Genomic DNA, 25879 nt, shown 5'->3' on the forward strand with positions numbered 1-25879 from the left:
GGGTCCAGGACGCGCTCTGCTCCCCGAGCTCCCCCCTCCCCATTGCTCCCCCACGACCCCCCATCACCCCCCCATCACCCCCATCACCTCCCCATCCCCCCCCCCAGTGCTTCTGGGTGGCCGGGGTGGCCCTGGGACATTTCCAGGGAAATCAAGGCTCAGAGAGGGGACAGGCTCCCTCAGGGTCACACAGCAAATTGGCCAGAGAGCAGCTGCCAAACTCGCCCTCCCCCAGCTCCGGCTTCCCATCTGCTCTGGAGGGCCCCCCCCCGCCCACCGCTGCCCCCCCCCCGCCCCCCAGTCTCCAGCGGCGGGTGCTCAGGGGGTGGGAGCTTCACTATTTCTCCGAATACTTCAGGGCAGGCTGGGCCCGGGTGGAGGGAGGCGGGTCGGGTTGGGGGCTGAGTCAGCACAGACCATTGTCTTCGGCCGGTGGCCAGCGTCCCCCTAGGGCTGCGTCCAGTTCCTCTGAACGTTCAGTTTTATTGGCATCGCGTCCGGTTTCCGCATTTCACTCGCAGGGAGCGGGGAATGTGTTTTTCTGGGAACGGCAGCCCCTTTGGCTCGGCTCCGTGTTGCCAAACCTCAGCCACACGCCCGGGCACCGTTCACGGCCTGCCTTGCCCAGGACGTTCCACGGGACAAAGCCCACCACTGTTCTCTTTCTTATTACTTTTTTTGTGTGGGCAAAGTTTAAAATCTTTATTGTTCAGATTATTACATTTGTTCCTCTTTTTCCCCCCATAACTCCCCTCCACCCAGTTCCCACCCCACCCTCCGCCCTCACTCCCCACCCACTGTCCTCATCCATAGGTGCACGATCTTTGTCCAGTCTCTTCCCGCATCTCCCACACCCCTTTCCCCGGCCCCAGAGAATAGTCAGCCCACTCCCTTTCTATGCCCCTGATCTACACTAATAAAAGAGAAAAATGGTAATTGGCGTACGACGATACCCTTTTCATTGGCTAATCAGGGCTATATGCAAATTAACTGCCAACTATGATTGGCAGTTAACTGCCAACAAGATGGTGGTTAATTTGCATATGTAGGCACAATGCAGGGAGGCAAAAGGAAAAGCAGGAAGAAGCCCCCTGCCACTGACAGTGATCAGAAACCCAGGGGGGAGCTAAGAGCTGGGGGGCAGGGCAAAGGCGGCCCTGCCCCCCAGCCATGATTGGAGAATCAGGTGCCTTTTCTGCCCTGGCCAGTGATAGCAGGAAGTAGGGGTGGAGCCAGCGATGGGAGCTGGGCACAGTCGAAGCTGGCAGTCCCCGGAGCTAGGGGTCCCTTGCCTGGGCCTAAAGCGGAGCCCACGATCGCGGGGCCGCTGCAGCTGCGGGTCCCTGCTGCCCGGGCCGGACGCCTCAGCCAGAGGCGTTAGGCCTGGGAAGGGGCGGAGCCTGCAACCGCGGGGAGCTGGGGGTCCCCTGCCCAGGCCTGACACCTCTGCCGGAGGCCTCAGGCCTGGTCAAGGGGCCGATCCGGTGATTGGTGATCGGAGGGTGATGAGGGTCAACTCCTCTGGCCAAGGCATCAGGCCTGGGTGGGGGGCTGAGCCGGGGATTGGGGGGATATGATGGTCCCCTTGCCCAGGCCTGAAGCCTGGGTCAGAGGCGTCAGGCTTGGGCGGGGGGTGGAGCAAGCGATCAGAGGGAGATGGGAGTCCCCTGCCCAGGCATGATTCCTGGGCCAGAGGCCTCAGGCCTGGGCGGGGCCAGAGCCAGTGATCGGGGGGAGATGGGGGTCCCCTGTCCAAGGCTGACACCTCTGGCGGAGGCGTCAGGCCTGGGCAAGCGGCTGATCAGGCGATCGGAGGGTGATGGGGGTCAACGCCTGAGGGCTCCCAGTATGTGAGAGGGGGCAGGCTGGGCTGAGGGACACTCCCCCCCCACACACACACCCAGTGCACGAATTTCGTGCACCGGGCCCCTAGTTCTATTATAATCACCAGTTCATTCTGTTCATCAGATGATTTATTCACTTGATTCTTAGATTCACTTGTTGATAGATGCATGTTTGTTGTTCATAATTTGTATCTTTACCCTTTTCTTCTTCTTCCTCTTCTTAAAGGATACCTTTCAGAATTTCATATAATCTTGGTTTGGTGGTGATGAACTCCTTTAGCTTTTTCTTGTCTGTGAAGCTCTTTATCTGACCTTCAATTCCGAATGATAACTTTGCTGGATAAAGTAATCTTGGTTGTAGGTTCTTGGCATTCATCACTTTGAATATTTCTTGCCATTCCTTTCTGGCCTGCAAAGTTTCTGTTGAGAAATCAGCTGACAGTCGTATGGGTATTCCCTTGTAGGTCACTGAGTTTCTTTCTCTTGCTGCTTTTAAGATTCTCTCTTTGTCTTTTGCTCTTGTTATTTTAATTATGATGTGTCTTGGTGTGGTCCTCTTTGAATTCCTTTTGTTTGGGGTTCTCTGTGCTTCCTGGACTTGTAAATCTATTTCTTTCACCAGGTAGGGAAGTTTTCTGTCATTATTTCTTCAAATAGGTTTTCAATATCTTGCTCTCTCTCTTCTTCTGGCACCCCTATAATTCAGATGTTGGTACAGAAGTTGTCCCAGAGGCTCCTTACACTATCTTCATATTTTTGGATTCTTTTTTCTTTTTGTTTTTCCGGTTGGGTGTTTTTTGCTTCTTCGTATTTCAAATCTTTGACTTGATTCTTGCGATCCTCTAGTCTGCTGTTGGATCTCTGTATATTATTCTTTATTTCAGTCAGTGTATGCTTAATTTCTAGTTGGTCTTTTTTCATATCCTTCAGGGTCTCACTAAATTTATCGGCAGTTTCTAGAAAGTTCTTGAAAAACCTTAAAAGTGTGGCCTTGAACTCTATATCCAGTCGTTTGCTTTCCTCCATTTCTGTCATTTGTGACCTGTTTCTTTGTCTCCACATTTTTAATGCTTCCCTGTGTTGATAGAGTGGCTTTGTGTGCTAGGTGTCCTATAGGGCCCAGTGGCTCAGCCTCCCCAATTACCTGGGGTGGACACTCTTGGTGCACCCCCTTGTGGGCTTTGTGCACAATCTTGTTGTAGTTAAGCTTTGATTGTTGTAGATATCACTGGGAGGAATTGACCTCCAGGCCAATTGGCTGTGAGAATCAGCTGTGTCTGCAGTGGGAGAACTTCTGTGCTGGAGACACCCTTCTGGGGCAAGACTTGCTTCAGTGGGGCTTTGGTGCTCACTGAGTCTGCCCCCTGAGTGTGTCCCTTATAGAACTGAGGAGTTGTAATCTGGATGGTCCCACTCTGACCTCTGGGTACACTGGCTCTTGGATCTCTAAGGAGGTGCTAATTTAGCCTCTGCCTGAGGCTACCCAGCAGGGGCTACGGAGAGATCTGCAGATTCCTTTTCTTTGTTTGGGGTTTGGAGGTGCCCAGATGAGGCCCAGCTGTGAAGCAATGCAAGCTGCTGTGGGGCCTTGGGCCTTCTTTTGGAAGTTCTGGGTCTCTCTGACCCAGCTGCAGTTTGTTAGGTAATTTTAGATTGCAAAGGGCCAGGGCATTCATATGCAAAAGCCTCTGCTCGAAGTTTGGGTGGGGCGGGGTCTCAGGGAATCAACAGGGAGGAGCAAACAGCTATGGCTGATCCTCAGCCCTGCCCTAAGAGGCTCCTCGTCTCAGTGTCCCGGTAATCGCTGCAAGCACCTCTGAGAGAAAGCCGCCCTCCAGTTCTGCCCAAGGCCAGACAGTCCAGTTTCTCTCCGTATGACTCTGGGTCCCCAGAGACTCGCCTGGAACTGGTGTTCAGAACCGTCGGGAGCTTGTGTCTCCCTCCCGATTGAAAAAGACAACCGCGTCCTCAGTTGCCAGCCCTTTCCGTGTGCGCCTCCATACCTCTGCACTTTACTGCCGCACCTCCTCTGAGTCTCAGTGCGCTTTTCTCTTTCCTTCTAGTTGTAGAATTTCCACTCGGCCAGCCTTCCTGTGGTTCTGGATGATGTTTGTTTTGTCTTTTAGTTGTATTTTTGAAGTGGTTGTGCGAGGCAGCAATTTCCGGTGCTTACCTATGCCACCATATTGGTTTCTTCTCTCTTTCTTATGTCTTTAAAAGATTTTTAAAAATTGCTTTTTAAAGAGAGAATAAGGGGGAAGGGGGGAGACTGGTCGCTGTCTCTGTGGGCCTGTGTCCTGACTGGGAATTGAACCGTGACCTCCTGGCTCCTAGGTCTGAGCCACCTGGCTGGACTCGCTCTCCTGTTGGTGGACGTGGAGCCCCTGGTGCCTGGCACTGACCGGGTGCCAGGGGCCGCGTTGGTAGCTGTCTGTTAGAGGCCGCCGGCTCCTCCAGCGCGGGGGTGGGGGGCTCCCCCGGCCTGCAGCGGCGGATGGGCGTGTCCTGAGGACTGAGGGTGCTGGGCCCCTCTTGGGTCAGCTGCCCCCTCCCGACCTCCCCCCCCCATTGCTGCCCCCTGGACGTCCCTGTGAGTCGCTAGCCCAGTGTTTTCCTGCCCGTTTTTCAGTTGCGCCTGCGTCTCTCCTTTGGGGTGCAGCTCCCTGTGCACTGGGGTGGGGGGGCTGCCTGGCAAACTGTTGTGTCTCTTCGCCCAGGGACGGCTTGACCTTTACCCCCCCCCCCCCCCCGCCCAGGTGCCCTTTGACTAACAGAAGCTCAGGTGGCTTCTTCCGGTTAAGGACCGTTTCCCTCCCCCCAGGCCATTCCCATTCGTCTTGGGAAGTTTGATTTTTTGCGTTTGTTGTTGTTAATCCTCGCCCGAGGGTATTTCCCACTGATGTTAGAGAAAGTGGAAGGGAGGGGAGAGGGAGAGACGGAGGCATCGATGTGAGAGAAACATGGATGGGTTGCCTCCTGCATGCGCCCCGACCAGGGCCTGGGCTGGGGAGGAGCCTGCAACCGAGGCACATGCCCTGGACCGGAATGGGACCCGGGGCCCTGTGTCCGAGGGCCGGGCTCTACCCACTGAGCCACCGGCCGGGGCCTGGATTGTTAAACCTCCCCCTCGGCTCTGCCTCTCCCAGGAAGCGCACACTTCCTGCGGCCGATGCAGGGCGCCAGGAGCATGTTTCCATTTGGGTACCAGGGGGCACCGGCTACGGAAGGGCCTGCTGTCTGTCTGTCTGAGTCCGCTCCTGGGAGTTTGGTCCGTTCTGTGGTCTGAATTCGCAGTTGCCTGGTGACTGCCGATGCCGACTGCGTCTGGCCTTGTGCTGTTGGTGCGTATTTGGGATGTGTCTGTTCAAGCCTTTGCCCCCCCCCCCCCCCCAATATATTTGTACTGATTTCGGAGAGGAAGGGAGAGGGAGTTGGAAACATCAATGATGAGAGAATTATGGATCAGCTGCCTCCTGCACGCCCCTCCCCCCCCCAGGGATGGAGCCCACAACCTGGGCCTGTGCCCTGACGGGGAATCTCACCGTGACCTCCTGGTTCCTAGGTTGAGTCTTAACCACTGGGCCACACAGGCCGGGCTCTTTTGTCCATGCTTAATGGCGTGTCTTGTCTTTTTCTATCCTGTTGTGGTTCCGGGTGCCAGTCCTTTGTCAGATACACGCGTTGCTTTTTCATTTCCTGAGGAATTTCCACCCTGGCCTGGTAGCTCAGTGGTTAGAGCGCCGTCCCCCAAAGCCAAGGTTGCGGGTTCGATCCCTGATCAGGGCACGTAGAAAAATCAGCCAATGAATGCACGGATGGGTGGAGTGACAAACCGATGTCTCTCTCTCTCTCCCCCCTTCTTCCCTTCTCTCGGAAATCAATCAACAAAAAACACAAAAAACCCAAAACTTTACAAAACGGATGCCTCTCCAGACCAGAGGTGCTTCATTAAGACGGAACGGGCTTACCCCACTTTCTCTTGCGGGTCACGCCTTCCGTGTCGCCGGCGGCCTCGCGCCCCTCCCGGCCTCCTGCCTGGTGGTAGCTTCGGCCGCACGCTTGGCTCTGTGGCTCCTTTAGATCCATTTTCACGTGTGATGGGAGGTGAAGACCCGGGTCCCCCCAATACATATCCCGTCGCCCCGGCACCACTGGGGGGAAGCGGTTGTTTTTCTTTTGCCATAACTTGCCTGCCTGGCCAAAGCCGCTGAGCACCCGAGGGTGGGTCTACGCAGGACTTTCTCTGTCTACACCACACGGCCCCAGCCCCCCGGGAGCCAGAGAAAATCCTCGGTGGCTTAAATCATTTTACACTTACTGAGACTTTCTAAAAAATATGTCTTTATTGATGAGAGAGAGGAGAGAGAGCGGGGAGAGAAAGAGAGAGAGAGAGAGAGAGAGAGAGAGAGAGAGAGAGAGACAGACATCAGTTGGCTGCCTCCAGTAGGCCTGGCTAGGATTCCAACCAGCGACCTTTTGGCTTGTGGGACGATGCTCAACCAACCGACAGGCCGGCCAGGGCTGGGACATGGTGAATGAGCCGCATGCCGTTGTCTTGCCGACGGTCCCAGGTCCCAGGTGCCCTTAGCGAGCGCGGTGTCAGGCAGCGTGGTCCCCCGGCGCCCCGAGGCTGAGGGCGGGCACCCGCGTGGGGTTACAGGCTGCGTCCCTGAGCGAGGGGGCCCCCCCCCGGGGACAGTGGGTCTGCCTGTTTGTCCTCCCGGTTTTCCCATCCATGTTCTACCCTGGGGGCAGGTGCCCACGGATCAGGTGCAGGTCGCAGGTGTGACCGCCGCCGCCCACGCTGGGCACGGCCATGGGCCGCCCTCTCCTGCCCCATCCTTAGACGCCTGCTGTCCCCCCGGCCCTGCCCCTCGAGGGGCCGCTCGCCCGTGGCCTCTGCTTGTCGCCCCACACGGGCCATTCGCCCCCGAGGCTGCAGACGACCCGTTGATTATGTTTCCTGGTGAATTATCCCCGATTTTCATTATGAAGGACAATTCTCCATTGCACTACACACACACATATTTCTTTGGTTTTACTTTTTTATTTTTTAGTCTTGTTTTTCCTTTGGTTTCACTTTAAAACTGCACACACACATATACGTATGTTCGGTTCCAGCACACAGCTAGGTCTCGCTTCGTCATCTCATCTGGCAATCTCTACCTTTTGTCTCAAATTGTAAACCCCCTTATGTTTAAGGGAATTGTTGATATGGTTGGTTTAAATCCTACTGTCCTGCTAATTGCTCTCTGTTTCATCCCATCCATTCTCCGCTCCTCTTTCCGTACCTGGTTTTTAGGATTAAGTAAATATATTTATGTACATAGTCACACACTAATACACATAATATGCATACATCGTGTACATTTATATGTAACATGCTATTAGTAGTCCATGTTATTTCCACTCTTAGCCTCTTTTCCAATGGGCTTATGGTTTGCATGATGCATTTATTACATTTTTTTGTTAATCCTCACCCAAGGATATTTTTCCATTACTTTTTAGAGAGAGAGAGGGAGGGAGGGAGGGAGAGAGGGAGAGAAACATCGCTGTGAGAGAGACACATCGCTGGGCTGCCTCCCACACGCACCCCGCCTGGGCCGGGGACCGAGCCTGCAACCCAGGAAGGTGCCCTTGACCGGAATCGAGCCCGAGGCCCTTGGGTTCGAGGGCTGGCGCTCGAACCCACGAGGCCCCGGCCAGGGCTCCGGGCACCGCGCTCTGCTGTTCAGCCCCCGCAGGGAATTTCCGACCCCGGGCTGTCGGCCGGTGTTCTGTTTTTTAGAATCTGTTTCTTTACGGCCGTCTTCCTTCACGGATGCCATCTATTTCCCAGTCATCCTTTGAACGTGCTTTCCTTTAGCTTTTTGGACAGCTTTGCTCATTTTTTCCAGGTTTCCAGTTTGTTCTCGATCATTTTATTTTATTTTAAGTCTTTACCGTTGGAAGCATTACACAGGCGTCCTCTTCCCCCTTAACCTCTGCCAGCCGCGCCCGGCCCCGTCCCCCCTCCCCGGACAGGTGGGTACAGTTGCTCTGAAGCCTGTGCCCCTGGGAGTCAGGCCCGCCCTGCCCTGCTCCCGCCGAGGCCTCTGCCCGCCTGGAGTTTCTGGCCGACGCTGGCCTCGCTGGCGACACCCCGTGCCGCTCGCTTCCGCCGGGGCTGGGATCGGTTTGTTCAGTCACTTTCTTGGGGAAACCTGTGAACTCTGTCGCTTTGTCTGAGCTCCCCTCCTCCTGGCTCCCTGCCCGCCCTGGCCGTGGGCCCGCCCCCGCCCGCCTGCGATCTCGGACTCAGCGTCCAGGACGGGGCGACACCAGCTGGATGTGCACCTGCTCCGGGCCCCACCGCCAGGTGCCCGCCTGTCCCCCCCCCCCCCCAGCTCCTCTGACCCAGCCTCTCTCCCTCCGCAGTGTCTGGACGGCAGCTGCAGCCCGAGGACCCGGACGCGGACACGGAGGAGGACCGCTCTGTACGTGAGGCCCGGGGGACGCCCTCTGCACCCCTTCCCGGGCCTGGGCAGGGCCCGCGGCTGAGGGTAACCTGACTCCCCCCCATCCCCCCCCCCCAGGTGACTGAGGGGCCCGTGGAGGAGATCATCCGGCCCCGGCCACAGGGGTCCTCGCCCGTCTACGAGTGTGTGACTGAAGGTACCGGCTTCGGACTCCAGGTGAGCCGGCCGGACAGACCCCGGCTGAGGGAAGGCGCCAGCGGGGCCCTGTGGCCGCCCCCTCTCCCGCACCGCCCCGCATGGGCAGCTCACAGGCGTGTCTGCGCAGCCCCGCCGCCCCGCCCGCCGCCCACGGTCACGGCTGTGCCTGATCGGCTGCCCTCTCTGCCCCCACCCCTCCCTTCAGCTGGTCAAGCAGGTGTGTGCACACGTGTGCGCGCACACATATATGTTTGCATATGTGTGCATGTATGTGCGCATGTGTGAGGAGCAGATCTCCTGCTCCTGTGGGTGGCAGGGGAGGAGACGGGTGGCGTCCCACTGCCGAGGCCCTCAGCCCCCCTGCACGCAGCCCCGCCCGGGTCCCTGCCTCCCCAGGCCACTCGGTCCCCGGCCGGGCAGGGGCGTGACCCGTATCTGTGGCCGCAGGAAGACACGCAAAGCCAGCCAGGCTCCTCCGGGCGACGGAGGTCCTGGTGGAAGCGGGATTCCGGGGACTCGCGGACCTTCTCCAGGATGAGCCGTTCGGAGGTGGGTCTGGTGGGAACGGGGGTCAGGGGGGTGGACCCCCCACAGGGCTCCAGCCAGAGGCCCAGGCAGAGCAGGGGGAGCGGTGCCGGAGCTGAAAGCTGCCCGTGGCAGGGCGTGCACCCCGTCAGGCCGGGGTCGGGGCTCCAGGGGCCGGGCCAGGCTCCCCCCTGCCTGGGCCCCTATGAAGAGCCAGGCTGCCGGCCAGGGACCTGGGTGCACACACCTCCCTGCTCAGCCGCATGTGGTTGAGGCGGCTGCCTGCTGCACAGGCTGCGGAAGGTGCTGGATTCTGTGGGCTCCCAGCGGGGAGGGGGCACTGCCCCTGCGGCCACCTGTCATCGGGGTCCCTGGCAGCCCCGCCCCAGCCACGCCCAGGCCAGGCAGGCCGCGCCCTTGGCTGCGTTTCCCTCCGCGTTTGTGACCCAGGCAGCTTGAGCACCTGCGGCCTCCTTGGCGACCAGCGCTCACAGCGAGTGAAGAATGAACCACATGGGGGAGGGGGGTGGGGGAGGGGGCATGGAGGCTCTGACAGCTGGGAGCAGAAGCCCCTCCCCTTTGCTCCCCAAGTCCCCTGGGGCTGGAGGGCTGTGGACGGGCTGCCCCTGAGTCCTGGCAGGTGGGAGCGGGGACAGGAGGAGGCCAGCCCCCCCAGGCGGCTGCAGCTGACTTCCTGAAAAACTGGGCCACAGCAACCCAGGCCCACCTGGCTGCGTCCCCCACCCCCCCCGTGCCCTCTGCCAGGCCCACCTGGCTGCGTCCCCCCACCCTCCCCGTGCCCTCTGCCAGGCCCACCTGGCTGCGTCCCCCCACCCTCCCCGTGCCCTCTGCCGGTGAAGTTGGGCAGGACCTGGACTCTCTGTCCTGGAGGAGGCAGCCCCAGCACTGGGCCCATGGCAGGACGCACATGCGCTCACCCAGGCCCCGGTGTGCTCCGCTCCGTCCACGCAGGAGGCGACCGAGGTGACACTGAAGACCGAGGTGGAGGCCGGCGCCAGCGGCTACAGCGTCACGGGCGGCGGGGCCCAGGGCATCTTTGTCAAGCAGGTGCTGAAGGACTCCTCGGCCGCCAAGCTCTTCAGCCTGAGAGAAGGTGCCCTGGCCGCCCGTCCCTGCTCCCCTGGTCCCATCAGCATGGGAGGGTCTGCAGGGGCCAGGCCAGCCCGGAGCTCAGGATGTTGTCCCCATGCCGGGCTCTCTCCCCTGTGACAGGGGGGACACCTGCCCGCGCAGAGCTCCGTGGAGGGAAGGGCTGGGCACATGGCGACTTCCTCTTGTGCACACACCCCTGCAGGCCCCTCCACACCCCTGCAGGCCCCTCCGCACCCCTGCAGGCCCCTCCACACCCCTGCAGGCCCCTCCGCACCCCTGCAGGCCCTCCATACCCCTGCAGGCCCCTCCGCACCCCTGCAGGCCCTCCACACCCCTGCAGGCCCCTCCGCACCCCTGCAGGCCCCTCCGCACCCCTGCAGGCCCTCCACACCCCTGCAGGCCCCTCCGCACCCCTGCAGGCCCTCCATACCCATCCAGGCCCCTCCATACCCATCCAGGCCCCTCCGCACCCCTGCAGGCCCCTCCACACCCCTGCAGGCCCCTCCGCACCCCTGCAGGCCCCTCCACACCCCTCCGCACCCCTGCAGGCCCCTCCACACCCCTGCAGGCCCCTCCGCACCCCTGCAGGCCCCTCCACACCCCTCCGCACCCCTGCAGGCCCCTCTGTCCCAGCAAGGATGAGCCTGGGGGAGCTAAGGCCACGACCCCTCTGTCTCTGTCTAGGGGATCAGCTGCTCAGCGCAACCGTCTTCTTTGACCACATTAACTATGAGGATGCTCTCAAAATACTTCAGTACTCAGAACCGTACAAGGTCCAGTTCAAGATCAAACGGAAGCTCCAGGCCGCAGGGACCGAGGACTGGGCCTCCAGCACTGCTCAGCGCGCCCCAAAGCACACGGGGACCCAGGTGAGCCCGCCGTGGCCCCGGGGAGGCCGGCGGGGGGGGGGGGGTGGCCCTGAGCCCAGGGCCACGGACTGCTTGTACCGGCTCCAACCCGCTCCTCTCCCTGCGTTTCAGGACGAAGATGTCGCCGAGGGGAGCACAGACACACCCGTGAAGACGCTGGAGAGAGACGGGGACCAAGAGAGGCTCATCTCCAAGTCCAGGGCAGGCAGAGGCCGGCGGGCCCAGAGGGAGAGGCTGTCCTGGCCCAAATTCCAAGCCACGAAGAGCAAGCGTGGGCCCCGGAGGTCGCACAGCTCCTCCGAGGCCTACGAGAGGGGCCAGGCCCCCAGCGGGTCCCCCACGAGCTCGGACACGGAGGCCCAGTTCCTGGCAGAGGAGCGGGAGCGGACGGCCGGGGCCGGCAGCCAGCGGAGGAGGCGGTTCCTAAACCTGAGGTTCAAGGTGGGTTCCGGGAAGGGACTGTCGCCGGTGGGGCGCCGAGGCAGAGCAGCCCGAGGCGGGACTGTCCAGACCCCCCACCTTGCGGAGGCGGGGTCCTGGGGTGACAGCCGACAGGAAAAGAGGGAGAGCAGGGCGGCAGAGACCCCGGCGGGGACACCTGTTCTGAGCATGGAGGGTGGAACGGGCATGGCACCCAGACGCCGAAAGAAGACAAAGGCGGGGCAGGGCCAGGGGGAGAGGGTGCCACGGGGGACAGCCGGGGTGGGCCCAGCCCCCGGACGAAGCCGGGCGGGCCACGGGGAGGGAGGCAGAGGCTGGACACGGGCACTGCCAGGTGATCCCTGCAAGACCCTGCCGGTGAGGCCGCCCACGGGGCCACCAGCCGAGTGCCAGACCCGAGCACCAAACCTACAGACGCCCACCTTCAGCTTTTCCAAAGGAAAAGAGCTGGGCCCCGAAGGAGGCATGCAGGCCCACGAGCCGGGGCGCCAGCAGGAGCAGCCGGCCGCTGCGGCCATGGAGGAGGGGGCCCAGGGCCCAGACACTGCGTGGGGCAGAGTCCCCACAGCGCACAGGCCGCACGGGGAGGATGCCAGAGCAGAGAGGGGCGCGGCAGGACAGAGAGAGGGCAGCAAAAGGGGGGACAGTGACGTGGGGGGCAGGGAGGAGAAGAGGAAAATGCTGGGGTTGAAAATGCCCTCGTTCGGACAGTCCCCGGAGGAGGCAAAGCCCAGGGCAGGAACACGGGGACAGGAAACAGACAGAGAGACCCAGGGACACAGACACCTCACGGCTGTCAATTTGCAGATGGACCCAGAGGATGCCGATGGGAAGGAGAGAGGAGCCCAGAAACACCCAGCGAGGAGGACAGCAGAGAGGGACCGGGGGGCCAAGCCACAGGGCAGCCTCGGCCTCGGGGACAAGGAGGTGGCCGCCCACGACAGCAAGTTCAAGATGCCCAAGTTCAGGATGCCTTCCTTCTGCACGTCAGGGGCAGCCGTGGAGGCCTCAGGGGACGTGTCCCTGCCAAAGGCCGAGGCAGACGTGTCCCTGCCCTCCATCCAGACTGACGTCAAGGCCAGTGACCTCAGTATCGAGCTGCCGTCTGCCGACGTGGACATCAAGACAGGCGAGCTGGGAGTGAAGCTCCCGGAGGGCCACCTGCCTGAGGGGGAGCTCGAGGGACCCGCCTCTGGAATCGAACTCAAAGGGCACCTGCCCAAGGTGCACATGCCCAGCATGAAGATGCCCAAAGCAGACTTCAAGGGCCCCCAGGTGGACATCAAGGGGCCCAAACTGGACCTGAAGGGCGCCAAAGGGGAGGTGTCGGCCCCTGACATGGAGGTGTCGCTGCCCAGCGTGGAGGCGAACATCCAGGCACCAGGCCCAATGGTGGAGGGAGATGTTGTCCTGAGGGACAGAGAGATGGACACCTGGGAGGGGATGGTCAAGATACCCAAGTTCAAGATGCCTTCCTTCGGAGTATCGAGGCCAGAGATAAACTGGGGGACATCTGTGGACGTGCCCGAGACCGAGTCGAGAGGGGAGGCGAGACTTCCTTCCCTGGAGGGTGAGATGCGAGTCCCAGAGGGTAGCATCCACTCGCCATCTGCTGACCTCGAGCTCCCTGGGGGAGAGTGGGCGGTGGCCGTCCCTGGGGGAGAGGTGACCCAGGGAGAGCTGAAAGGCAAAGCAGGAGCCAGATTCAAAGGCCACATGGCCAAGGTGCAGATGCCCAGCATCCAGGTACCCAAGGTGGATCTAAAGGGTGCCCAGGGGGACATCAAGGGGCCCAAACTGGACTTGAAGGATGCCAAAGGGGAGGTGAATGTACCCAATATGGAGGTGTCACTGCCAAGCGTAGAGAACATTCCGGCACCAGGGCTCAGACTTGAGGGTGAACTCATCCAAGGGGATAAGAAAGTGGCGGCCAAGGAAAGCATATTCAAGATGCCCAAGTTCAAGATGCCTTCGTTCGGCACATCTGTACCGAGCAAGGATTGGGGAAGTTCCGTGGACATGCCAGGGCCCATGGACGAAGGGAAGATGACGCTGCCTTACTTCCAAGGTGAGATGGGAGTCGCAGAGGGCAGCGTCAGAATGCCATCGGCTGGTCTCGAGCTCCCTGGGGGAGACATGGAGGTGGCCCTGCCTGAGGGACAGGTGAGCCTGGGAGAGATGAAGGGCAAAACAGAAGGAGCCAGCTTCAAGGGCCACATGCCCAAGATGCAAATGCCAGGCATGAGGATACCCAAAGTAGACTTCAATGGTCCCCAGATGGACTTCAAGGGGCCTAAACTGGACTCGAAGGGCACCAAAGCAGATATGACAGCCGCTGAAATGGAAGTGACATTTCCCAGTGTGGAGGTGGGCATGCAGAAAAAAGGGGTCGAGCTGCAAGGTGACATTGTCCCAGGGGGCAAGCAGGTAGCCACCAAAGACAGCAAATTCAAGATGCCCAAGTTCAAGATGCCTTCCTTCGGGGTGTCTGGGCCAGGCAAGTCCATGGAGGCCTCAGCGGACGTGTCCCTGCCCTCCATCCAGACTGACGTCAAGGCCAGTGACCTCAGTATCGAGCTGCCGTCTGCCGACGTGGACATCAAGACAGGCGAGCTGGGAGTGAAGCTCCCTGAGGGCCACCTGCCTGAGGGAGAGCTCGAGGGACCCTCCTCCGGAATGGGGTTCAAAGGGCACCTGCCCAAGGTGCACATGCCCAGCATGAAGATGCCCAAAGTAGACTTCAAGGGCCCCCAGGTGGACATCAAGGGGCCCAAACTGGACCTGAAGGGCGCCAAAGGGGAGGTGTCGGCCCCTGACATGGAAGTGTCGCTGCCCAGTGTGGAGATCGACGTCCAGGCTCCGGGCGCCAAGCTGGAGGGCGACATTGTCTTGGGCTCCAAGGAGGTGGCAGCCCACGACAGCAAGTTCAAGATGCCCAAGTTCAAGATGCCTTCCTTCGGGATGTCTGGGCCAGGCAAGTCCATGGAGGCCTCAGTGGACATGTCCCTGCCAAAGGCTGAGGCAGACGTGTCCCTGCCCTCCATCCAGACTGACGTCAAGGCCAGTGACCTCAGTATCGAGCTGCCGTCTGCCGACGTGGACATCAAGACAGGCGAGCTGGGAGTGAAGCTCCCCGAGGGCCACCTGCCTGAGGGAGAGCTCGAGGGACCCTCCTCCGGAATGGGGTTCAAAGGGCACCTGCCCAAGGTGCACATGCCCAGCATGAAGATGCCCAAAGTAGACTTCAAGGGCCCCCAGGTGGACATCAAGGGGCCCAAACTGGACCTGAAGGGCGCCAAAGGGGAGGTGTCGGCCCCTGACATGGAAGTGTCGCTGCCCAGTGTGGAGATCGACGTCCAGGCTCCGGGCGCCAAGCTGGAGGGCGACATTGTCTTGGGCTCCAAGGAGGTGGCAGCCCACGACAGCAAGTTCAAGATGCCCAAGTTCAAGATGCCTTCCTTCGGGACGTCTGGGCCCGGCAAGTCCATGGAGGCCTCAGTGGACGTGTCCCTGCCCTCCATCCAGACTGACATCAAGACCAGTGACCTCAGTATCGAGCTGCCCTCTGCCGACGTGGACGTGAAGACAGGAGAGCTGGGAGTGAAGCTCCCGGAGGGCCACCTGCCCGAGGGAGAGCTCCAGGAACCCGCCTCCGGAGTTGCACTCAAAGGGCACCTGCCCAAGGTGCACATGCCCAGCGTGAAGATGCCCAAAGTAGACTTCAAGGGCCCCCAGGTGGACATCAAGGGGCCCAAACTGGACCTGAAGGGCGCCAAAGGGGAGGTGTCGGCCCCTGACATGGAAGTGTCGCTGCCCAGTGTGGAGATCGACGTCCAGGCTCCGGGCGCCAAGCTGGAGGGCGACATTGTCTTGGGCTCCAAGGAGGTGGCAGCCCACGACAGCAAGTTCAAGATGCCCAAGTTCAAGATGCCTTCCTTCGGGATGTCTGGGCCAGGCAAGTCCATGGAGGCCTCAGTGGACATGTCCCTGCCAAAGGCTGAGGCAGACGTGTCCCTGCCCTCCATCCAGACTGACGTCAAGGCCAGTGACCTCAGTATCGAGCTGCCGTCTGCCGACGTGGACATCAAGACAGGCGAGCTGGGAGTGAAGCTCCCCGAGGGCCACCTGCCTGAGGGAGAGCTCGAGGGACCCTCCTCCGGAATGGGGTTCAAAGGGCACCTGCCCAAGGTGCACATGCCCAGCATGAAGATGCCCAAAGTAGACTTCAAGGGCCCCCAGGTGGACATCAAGGGGCCCAAACTGGACCTGAAGGGCGCCAAAGGGGAGCTGTTGGCCCCTGACATGGAAGTGTCGCTGCCCAGTGTGGAGATCGACGTCCAGGCTCCGGGCGTCAAGCTGGAGGGCGACATTGTCTTGGGCTCCAAGGAGGTGGCAGCCCACGACAGCAAGTTCAAGATGCCCAAGTTCAAGATGCCTTCCTTCGGGACGTCTGGGCCCGGCAAGTCCATGGAGGCCTCAGTGGACGTGTCCCTGCCCTCCATCCAGACTGACATCAAGACCAGTGACCTCAGTATCGAGCTGCCCTCTGCCGACGTGGACGTGAAGACAGGAGAGCTGGGAGTGAAGCTCCCGGAGGGCCACCTGCCCGAGGGAGAGCTCCAGGAACCCGCCTCCGGAGTTGCACTCAAAGGGCACCTGCCCAAGGTGCACATGCCCAGCGTGAAGATGCCCAAAGTAGACTTCAAGGGCCCCCAGGTGGACATCAAGGGGCCCAAAGTGGACCTGAAGGGCGCCAAAGGGGAGGTGACCGTCCCCGAGGGAGAAGTGAAGCTGGGAGAACTGAAGGGCAAAGCAGAAGGGGCCACGTTCAAGGGCCACATGCCCAAGGTGCACATGCCCAGCGTGAAGATGCCCAAAGTAGACGTCAAGGCCCCCCAGGTGGACATCAAGGGGCCCAAGCTGGACCTGAAGGGCGCCAAAGGGGAGGTGACCGTCCCCGACATGGAGGTTTCGCTGCCCAGTGTGGAGGTGGACATTCAGGCCCCGGGCGCCAAGCTGGAGGGAGACATCGCTCTGGGGGACACAGAGGTGGCCACCAAAGACAGCAAGTTCAAGATGCCCAAGTTCAAGATGCCTTCCTTCGGGATGTCTGGGCCAGGCAAGTCCATGGAGGCCTCAGTGGACATGTCCCTGCCAAAGGCTGAGGCAGACGTGTCCCTGCCCTCCATCCAGACTGACGTCAAGGCCAGTGACCTCAGTATCGAGCTGCCGTCTGCCGACGTGGACATCAAGACAGGCGAGCTGGGAGTGAAGCTCCCTGAGGGCCACCTGCCTGAGGGAGAGCTCGAGGGACCCTCCTCCGGAATGGGGTTCAAAGGGCACCTGCCCAAGGTGCACATGCCCAGCATGAAGATGCCCAAAGTAGACTTCAAGGGCCCCCAGGTGGACATCAAGGGGCCCAAACTGGACCTGAAGGGCGCCAAAGGGGAGCTGTTGGCCCCTGACATGGAAGTGTCGCTGCCCAGTGTGGAGATCGACGTCCAGGCTCCGGGCGCCAAGCTGGAGGGCGACATTGTCTTGGGCTCCAAGGAGGTGGCAGCCCACGACAGCAAGTTCAAGATGCCCAAGTTCAAGATGCCTTCCTTCGGGACGTCTGGGCCCGGCAAGTCCATGGAGGCCTCAGTGGACGTGTCCCTGCCCTCCATCCAGACTGACATCAAGACCAGTGACCTCAGTATCGAGCTGCCCTCTGCCGACGTGGACGTGAAGACAGGAGAGCTGGGAGTGAAGCTCCCGGAGGGCCACCTGCCCGAGGGAGAGCTCCAGGAACCCGCCTCCGGAGTTGCACTCAAAGGGCACCTGCCCAAGGTGCACATGCCCAGCGTGAAGATGCCCAAAGTAGACTTCAAGGGCCCCCAGGTGGACATCAAGGGGCCCAAAGTGGACCTGAAGGGCGCCAAAGGGGAGGTGACCGTCCCCGAGGGAGAAGTGAAGCTGGGAGAACTGAAGGGCAAAGCAGAAGGGGCCACGTTCAAGGGCCACATGCCCAAGGTGCACATGCCCAGCGTGAAGATGCCCAAAGTAGACGTCAAGGCCCCCCAGGTGGACATCAAGGGGCCCAAGCTGGACCTGAAGGGCGCCAAAGGGGAGGTGACCATCCCCGACATGGAGGTTTCGCTGCCCAGTGTGGAGGTGGACATTCAGGCCCCGGGCGCCAAGCTGGAGGGAGACATCGCTCTGGGGGACACAGAGGTGGCCACCAAAGACAGCAAGTTCAAGATGCCCAAGTTCAAGATGCCTTCCTTCGGGATGTCTGGGCCAGGCAAGTCCATGGAGGCCTCAGTGGACATGTCCCTGCCAAAGGCTGAGGCAGACGTGTCCCTGCCCTCCATCCAGACTGACGTCAAGGCCAGTGACCTCAGTATCGAGCTGCCGTCTGCCGACGTGGACATCAAGACAGGCGAGCTGGGAGTGAAGCTCCCTGAGGGCCACCTGCCTGAGGGAGAGCTCGAGGGACCCTCCTCCGGAATGGGGTTCAAAGGGCACCTGCCCAAGGTGCACATGCCCAGCATGAAGATGCCCAAAGTAGACTTCAAGGGCCCCCAGGTGGACATCAAGGGGCCCAAACTGGACCTGAAGGGCGCCAAAGGGGAGGTGTCGGCCCCTGACATGGAAGTGTCGCTGCCCAGTGTGGAGATCGACGTCCAGGCTCCGGGCGCCAAGCTGGAGGGCGACATTGTCTTGGGCTCCAAGGAGGTGGCAGCCCACGACAGCAAGTTCAAGATGCCCAAGTTCAAGATGCCTTCCTTCGGGACGTCTGGGCCCGGCAAGTCCATGGAGGCCTCAGTGGACGTGTCCCTGCCCTCCATCCAGACTGACATCAAGACCAGTGACCTCAGTATCGAGCTGCCCTCTGCCGACGTGGACGTGAAGACAGGAGAGCTGGGAGTGAAGCTCCCGGAGGGCCACCTGCCCGAGGGAGAGCTCCAGGAACCCGCCTCCGGAGTTGCACTCAAAGGGCACCTGCCCAAGGTGCACATGCCCAGCGTGAAGATGCCCAAAGTAGACTTCAAGGGCCCCCAGGTGGACATCAAGGGGCCCAAAGTGGACCTGAAGGGCGCCAAAGGGGAGGTGACCGTCCCCGAGGGAGAAGTGAAGCTGGGAGAACTGAAGGGCAAAGCAGAAGGGGCCACGTTCAAGGGCCACATGCCCAAGGTGCACATGCCCAGCGTGAAGATGCCCAAAGTAGACGTCAAGGCCCCCCAGGTGGACATCAAGGGGCCCAAGCTGGACCTGAAGGGCGCCAAAGGGGAGGTGACCGTCCCCGACATGGAGGTTTCGCTGCCCAGTGTGGAGGTGGACATTCAGGCCCCGGGCGCCAAGCTGGAGGGAGACATCGCTCTGGGGGACACAGAGGTGGCCACCAAAGACAGCAAGTTCAAGATGCCCAAGTTCAAGATGCCTTCCTTCGGGATGTCTGGGCCAGGCAAGTCCATGGAGGCCTCAGTGGACATGTCCCTGCCAAAGGCTGAGGCAGACGTGTCCCTGCCCTCCATCCAGACTGACGTCAAGGCCAGTGACCTCAGTATCGAGCTGCCGTCTGCCGACGTGGACATCAAGACAGGCGAGCTGGGAGTGAAGCTCCCCGAGGGCCACCTTCCTGAGGGAGAGCTCGAGGGACCCTCCTCCGGAATGGGGTTCAAAGGGCACCTGCCCAAGGTGCACATGCCCAGCATGAAGATGCCCAAAGTAGACTTCAAGGGCCCCCAGGTGGACATCAAGGGGCCCAAACTGGACCTGAAGGGCGCCAAAGGGGAGGTGTCGGCCCCTGACATGGAAGTGTCGCTGCCCAGTGTGGAGTTCGACGTCCAGGCTCCAGGCGCCAAGCTGGAGGGCGACATTGTCTTGGGCTCCAAGGAGGTGGCAGCCCACGACAGCAAGTTCAAGATGCCCAAGTTCAAGATGCCTTCCTTCGGGACGTCTGGGCCCGGCAAGTCCATGGAGGCCTCAGTGGACGTGTCCCTGCCCTCCATCCAGACTGACATCAAGACCAGTGACCTCAGTATCGAGCTGCCCTCTGCCGACGTGGACGTGAAGACAGGAGAGCTGGGAGTGAAGCTCCCGGAGGGCCACCTGCCCGAGGGAGAGCTCCAGGAACCCGCCTCCGGAGTTGGACTCAAAGGGCACCTGCCCAAGGTGCACATGCCCAGCGTGAACATGCCCAAAGTAGACTTCAAGGGCCCCCAGGTGGACATCAAGGGGCCCAAAGTGGACCTGAAGGGCGCCAAAGGGGAGGTGACCGTCCCCGAGGGAGAAGTGAAGCTGGGAGAACTGAAGGGCAAAGCAGAAGGGGCCACGTTCAAGGGCCACATGCCCAAGGTGCACATGCCCAGCGTGAAGATGCCCAAAGTAGACGTCAAGGCCCCCCAGGTGGACATCAAGGGGCCCAAGCTGGACCTGAAGGGCCCCAAAGGGGAGGTGACCGTCCCCGACATGGAGGTTTCGCTGCCCAGTGTGGAGGTGGACATTCAGGCACCGGGCGCCAAGCTGGAAGGAGACATCGCTCTGGGGGACACAGAGGTGGCCACCAAAGACAGCAAGTTCAAGATGCCCAAGTTCAAGATGCCTTCCTTCGGGATGTCTGGGCCAGGCAAGTCCATGGAGGCCTCAGTGGACATGTCCCTGCCAAAGGCTGAGGCAGACGTGTCCCAGCCCTCCATCCAGACTGACGTCAAGGCCAGTGACCTCAGTATCGAGCAGCCGTCTGCCGACGTGGACATCAAGACAGGCGAGCTGGGAGTGAAGCTCCCCGAGGGCCACCTGCCTGAGGGAGAGCTCGAGGGACCCTCCTCCGGAATGGGGTTCAAAGGGCACCTGCCCAAGGTGCACATGCCCAGCATGAAGATGCCCAAAGTAGACTTCAAGGGCCCCCAGGTGGACATCAAGGGGCCCAAAGTGGACCTGAAGGGCGCCAAAGGGGAGGTGACCGTCCCCGAGGGAGAAGTGAAGCTGGGAGAACTGAAGGGCAAAGCAGAAGGGGCCACGTTCAAGGGCCACATGCCCAAGGTGCACATGCCCAGCGTGAAGATGCCCAAAGTAGACGTCAAGGCCCCCCAGGTGGACATCAAGGGGCCCAAGCTGGACCTGAAGGGCGCCAAAGCGGAGGTGACCGTCTCCGACATGGAGGTTTCGCTGCCCAGTGTGGAGGTGGACATTCAGGCCCCGGGCGCCAAGCTGGAGGGAGACATCGCTCTGGGGGACACAGAGGTGGCCACCAAAGACAGCAAGTTCAAGATGCCCAAGTTCAAGATGCCTTCCTTCGGGATGTCTGGGCCAGGCAAGTCCATGGAGGCCTCAGTGGACATGTCCCTGCCAAAGGCTGAGGCAGACGTGTCCCTGCCCTCCATCCAGACTGACGTCAAGGCCAGTGACCTCAGTATCGAGCTGCCGTCTGCCGACGTGGACATCAAGACAGGCGAGCTGGGAGTGAAGCTCCCTGAGGGCCACCTGCCTGAGGGAGAGCTCGAGGGACCCTCCTCCGGAATGGGGTTCAAAGGGCACCTGCCCAAGGTGCACATGCCCAGCATGAAGATGCCCAAAGTAGACTTCAAGGGCCCCCAGGTGGACATCAAGGGGCCCAAACTGGACCTGAAGGGCGCCAAAGGGGAGGTGTCGGCCCCTGACATGGAAGTGTCGCTGCCCAGTGTGGAGATCGACGTCCAGGCTCCGGGCGCCAAGCTGGAGGGCGACATTGTCTTGGGCTCCAAGGAGGTGGCAGCCCACGACAGCAAGTTCAAGATGCCCAAGTTCAAGATGCCTTCCTTCGGGACGTCTGGGCCCGGCAAGTCCATGGAGGCCTCAGTGGACGTGTCCCTGCCCTCCATCCAGACTGACATCAAGACCAGTGACCTCAGTATCGAGCTGCCCTCTGCCGACGTGGACGTGAAGACAGGAGAGCTGGGAGTGAAGCTCCCGGAGGGCCACCTGCCCGAGGGAGAGCTCCAGGAACCCGCCTCCGGAGTTGCACTCAAAGGGCACCTGCCCAAGGTGCACATGCCCAGCGTGAAGATGCCCAAAGTAGACTTCAAGGGCCCCCAGGTGGACATCAAGGGGCCCAAAGTGGACCTGAAGGGCGCCAAAGGGGAGGTGACCGTCCCCGAGGGAGAAGTGAAGCTGGGAGAACTGAAGGGCAAAGCAGAAGGGGCCACGTTCAAGGGCCACATGCCCAAGGTGCACATGCCCAGCGTGAAGATGCCCAAAGTAGACGTCAAGGCCCCCCAGGTGGACATCAAGGGGCCCAAGCTGGACCTGAAGGGCGCCAAAGGGGAGGTGACCGTCTCCGACATGGAGGTTTCGCTGCCCAGTGTGGAGGTGGACATTCAGGCCCCGGGCGCCAAGCTGGAGGGAGACATCGCTCTGGGGGACACAGAGGTGGCCACCAAAGACAGCAAGTTCAAGATGCCCAAGTTCAAGATGCCTTCCTTCGGGATGTCTGGGCCAGGCAAGTCCATGGAGGCCTCAGTGGACATGTCCCTGCCAAAGGCTGAGGCAGACGTGTCCCTGCCCTCCATCCAGACTGACGTCAAGGCCAGTGACCTCAATATCGAGCAGCCGTCTGCCGACGTGGACATCAAGACAGGCGAGCTGGGAGTGAAGCTCCCCGAGGGCCACCTGCCTGAGGGAGAGCTCGAGGGACCCTCCTCCGGAATGGGGTTCAAAGGGCACCTGCCCAAGGTGCACATGCCCAGCATGAAGATGCCCAAAGTAGACTTCAAGGGCCCCCAGGTGGACATCAAGGGGCCCAAAGTGGACCTGAAGGGCGCCAAAGGGGAGGTGACCGTCCCCGAGGGAGAAGTGAAGCTGGGAGAACTGAAGGGCAAAGCAGAAGGGGCCACGTTCAAGGGCCACATGCCCAAGGTGCACATGCCCAGCGTGAAGATGCCCAAAGTAGACGTCAAGGCCCCCCAGGTGGACATCAAGGGGCCCAAGCTGGACCTGAAGGGCGCCAAAGCGGAGGTGACCGTCTCCGACATGGAGGTTTCGCTGCCCAGTGTGGAGGTGGACATTCAGGCCCCGGGCGCCAAGCTGGAGGGAGACATCGCTCTGGGGGACACAGAGGTGGCCACCAAAGACAGCAAGTTCAAGATGCCCAAGTTCAAGATGCCTTCCTTCGGGATGTCTGGGCCAGGCAAGTCCATGGAGGCCTCAGTGGACATGTCCCTGCCAAAGGCTGAGGCAGACGTGTCCCTGCCCTCCATCCAGACTGACGTCAAGGCCAGTGACCTCAGTATCGAGCTGCCGTCTGCCGACGTGGACATCAAGACAGGCGAGCTGGGAGTGAAGCTCCCTGAGGGCCACCTGCCTGAGGGAGAGCTCGAGGGACCCTCCTCCGGAATGGGGTTCAAAGGGCACCTGCCCAAGGTGCACATGCCCAGCATGAAGATGCCCAAAGTAGACTTCAAGGGCCCCCAGGTGGACATCAAGGGGCCCAAACTGGACCTGAAGGGCGCCAAAGGGGAGCTGTCGGCCCCTGACATGGAAGTGTCGCTGCCCAGTGTGGAGATCGACGTCCAGGCTCCGGGCGCCAAGCTGGAGGGCGACATTGTCTTGGGCTCCAAGGAGGTGGCAGCCCACGACAGCAAGTTCAAGATGCCCAAGTTCAAGATGCCTTCCTTCGGGACGTCTGGGCCTGGCAAGTCCATGGAGGCCTCAGTGGACGTGTCCCTGCCCTCCATCCAGACTGACATCAAGACCAGTGACATCAGTATCGAGCTGCCCTCTGCCGACGTGGACGTGAAGACAGGAGAGCTGGGAGTGAAGCTCCCGGAGGCCCACCTGCCCGAGGGAGAGCTCCAGGAACCCGCCTCCGGAGTTGGACTCAAAGAGCACCTGCCCAAGGTGCACATGCCCAGCGTGAAGATGCCCAAAGTAGACTTCAAGGGCCCCCAGGTGGACATCAAGGGGCCCAAAGTGGACCTGAAGGGCGCCAAAGGGGAGGTGACCGTCCCCGAGGGAGAAGTGAAGCTGGGAGAACTGAAGGGCAAAGCAGAAGGGGCCACGTTCAAGGGCCACATGCCCAAGGTGCACATGCCCAGCGTGAAGATGCCCAAAGTAGACGTCAAGGCCCCCCAGGTGGACATCAAGGGGCCCAAGCTGGACCTGAAGGGCGCCAAAGGGGAGGTGACCGTCCCCGACATGGAGGTTTCGCTGCCCAGTGTGGAGGTGGACATTCAGGCCCCGGGCGCCAAGCTGGAGGGAGACATCGCTCTGGGGGACACAGAGGTGGCCACCAAAGACAGCAAGTTCAAGATGCCCAAGTTCAAGATGCCTTCCTTCGGGATGTCTGGGCCAGGCAAGTCCATGGAGGCCTCAGTGGACATGTCCCTGCCAAAGGCTGAGGCAGACGTGTCCCTGCCCTCCATCCAGACTGACGTCAAGGCCAGTGACCTCAGTATCGAGCTGCCGTCTGCCGACGTGGACATCAAGACAGGCGAGCTGGGAGTGAAGCTCCCCGAGGGCCACCTGCCTGAGGGAGAGCTCGAGGGACCCTCCTCCGGAATGGGGTTCAAAGGGCACCTGCCCAAGGTGCACATGCCCAGCATGAAGATGCCCAAAGTAGACTTCAAGGGCCCCCAGGTGGACATCAAGGGGCCCAAACTGGACCTGAAGGGCGCCAAAGGGGAGGTGTCGGCCCCTGACATGGAAGTGTCGCTGCCCAGTGTGGAGATCGACGTCCAGGCTCCGGGCGCCAAGCTGGAGGGCGACATTGTCTTGGGCTCCAAGGAGGTGGCAGCCCACGACAGCAAGTTCAAGATGCCCAAGTTCAAGATGCCTTCCTTCGGGACGTCTGGGCCCGGCAAGTCCATGGAGGCCTCAGTGGACGTGTCCCTGCCCTCCATCCAGACTGACATCAAGACCAGTGACCTCAGTATCGAGCTGCCCTCTGCCGACGTGGACGTGAAGACAGGAGAGCTGGGAGTGAAGCTCCCGGAGGGCCACCTGCCCGAGGGAGAGCTCCAGGAACCCGCCTCCGGAGTTGCACTCAAAGGGCACCTGCCCAAGGTGCACATGCCCAGCGTGAAGATGCCCAAAGTAGACGTCAAGGCCCCCCAGGTGGACATCAAGGGGCCCAAGCTGGACCTGAAGGGCCCCAAAGGGGAGGTGACCGTCCCCGAAGGAGAAGTGAAGCTGGGAGAACTGAAGGGCAAAGCAGAAGGGGCCACGTTCAAGGGCCACATGCCCAAGGTGCACATGCCCAGCGTGAAGATGCCCAAAGTAGACGTCAAGGCCCCCCAGGTGGACATCAAGGGGCCCAAGCTGGACCTGAAGGGCGCCAAAGGGGAGGTGACCGTCCCCGACATGGAGGTTTCGCTGCCCAGTGTGGAGGTGGACATTCAGGCCCCGGGCGCCAAGCTGGAGGGAGACATCGCTCTGGGGGACACAGAGGTGGCCACCAAAGACAGCAAGTTCAAGATGCCCAAGTTCAAGATGCCTTCCTTCGGGATGTCTGGGCCAGGCAAGTCCATGGAGGCCTCAGTGGACATGTCCCTGCCAAAGGCTGAGGCAGACGTGTCCCTGCCCTCCATCCAGACTGACGTCAAGGCCAGTGACCTCAGTATCGAGCTGCCGTCTGCCGACGTGGACATCAAGACAGGCGAGCTGGGAGTGAAGCTCCCCGAGGGCCACCTGCCTGAGGGAGAGCTCGAGGGACCCTCCTCCGGAATGGGGTTCAAAGGGCACCTGCCCAAGGTGCACATGCCCAGCATGAAGATGCCCAAAGTAGACTTCAAGGGCCCCCAGGTGGACATCAAGGGGCCCAAACTGGACCTGAAGGGCGCCAAAGGGGAGGTGTCGGCCCCTGACATGGAAGTGTCGCTGCCCAGTGTGGAGATCGACGTCCAGGCTCCGGGCGCCAAGCTGGAGGGCGACATTGTCTTGGGCTCCAAGGAGGTGGCAGCCCACGACAGCAAGTTCAAGATGCCCAAGTTCAAGATGCCTTCCTTCGGGACGTCTGGGCCCGGCAAGTCCATGGAGGCCTCAGTGGACGTGTCCCTGCCCTCCATCCAGACTGACATCAAGACCAGTGACCTCAGTATCGAGCTGCCCTCTGCCGACGTGGACGTGAAGACAGGAGAGCTGGGAGTGAAGCTCCCGGAGGGCCACCTGCCCGAGGGAGAGCTCCAGGAACCCGCCTCCGGAGTTGCACTCAAAGGGCACCTGCCCAAGGTGCACATGCCCAGCGTGAAGATGCCCAAAGTAGACGTCAAGGCCCCCCAGGTGGACATCAAGGGGCCCAAGCTGGACCTGAAGGGCCCCAAAGGGGAGGTGACCGTCCCCGAGGGAGAAGTGAAGCTGGGAGAACTGAAGGGCAAAGCAGAAGGGGCCACGTTCAAGGGCCACATGCCCAAGGTGCACATGCCCAGCGTGAAGATGCCCAAAGTAGACGTCAAGGCCCCCCAGGTGGACATCA

The 25879-nt window shown here is 61.1% G+C and overlaps 1 protein-coding gene across 1 annotated transcript in view; it reads left to right on the forward strand.

Annotated features, from left to right (window-relative positions):
• The window catches only part of AHNAK2 (AHNAK nucleoprotein 2), a 40487-nt gene that overhangs the window by 9305 nt on the left and 5303 nt on the right, over positions 1-25879 (forward strand). Inside the window, exons 2-13 of the mRNA XM_059684775.1 lie at positions 8262-8320; positions 8420-8518; positions 8948-9049; positions 9998-10139; positions 10823-11007; positions 11119-16164; positions 16348-17328; positions 17512-18492; positions 18676-19605; positions 19789-21507; positions 21691-24570; positions 24754-25734. Of these exons, the coding sequence (XP_059540758.1) occupies positions 8262-8320; positions 8420-8518; positions 8948-9049; positions 9998-10139; positions 10823-11007; positions 11119-16164; positions 16348-17328; positions 17512-18492; positions 18676-19605; positions 19789-21507; positions 21691-24570; positions 24754-25734 (14105 nt within the window). The remainder of the gene's footprint in view (positions 1-8261; positions 8321-8419; positions 8519-8947; positions 9050-9997; positions 10140-10822; positions 11008-11118; positions 16165-16347; positions 17329-17511; positions 18493-18675; positions 19606-19788; positions 21508-21690; positions 24571-24753; positions 25735-25879) is intronic.

Source organism: Myotis daubentonii, chromosome 1 (genome assembly GCF_963259705.1).
Source record: "Myotis daubentonii chromosome 1, mMyoDau2.1, whole genome shotgun sequence".
NCBI lineage: Eukaryota > Metazoa > Chordata > Mammalia > Chiroptera > Vespertilionidae > Myotis > Myotis daubentonii.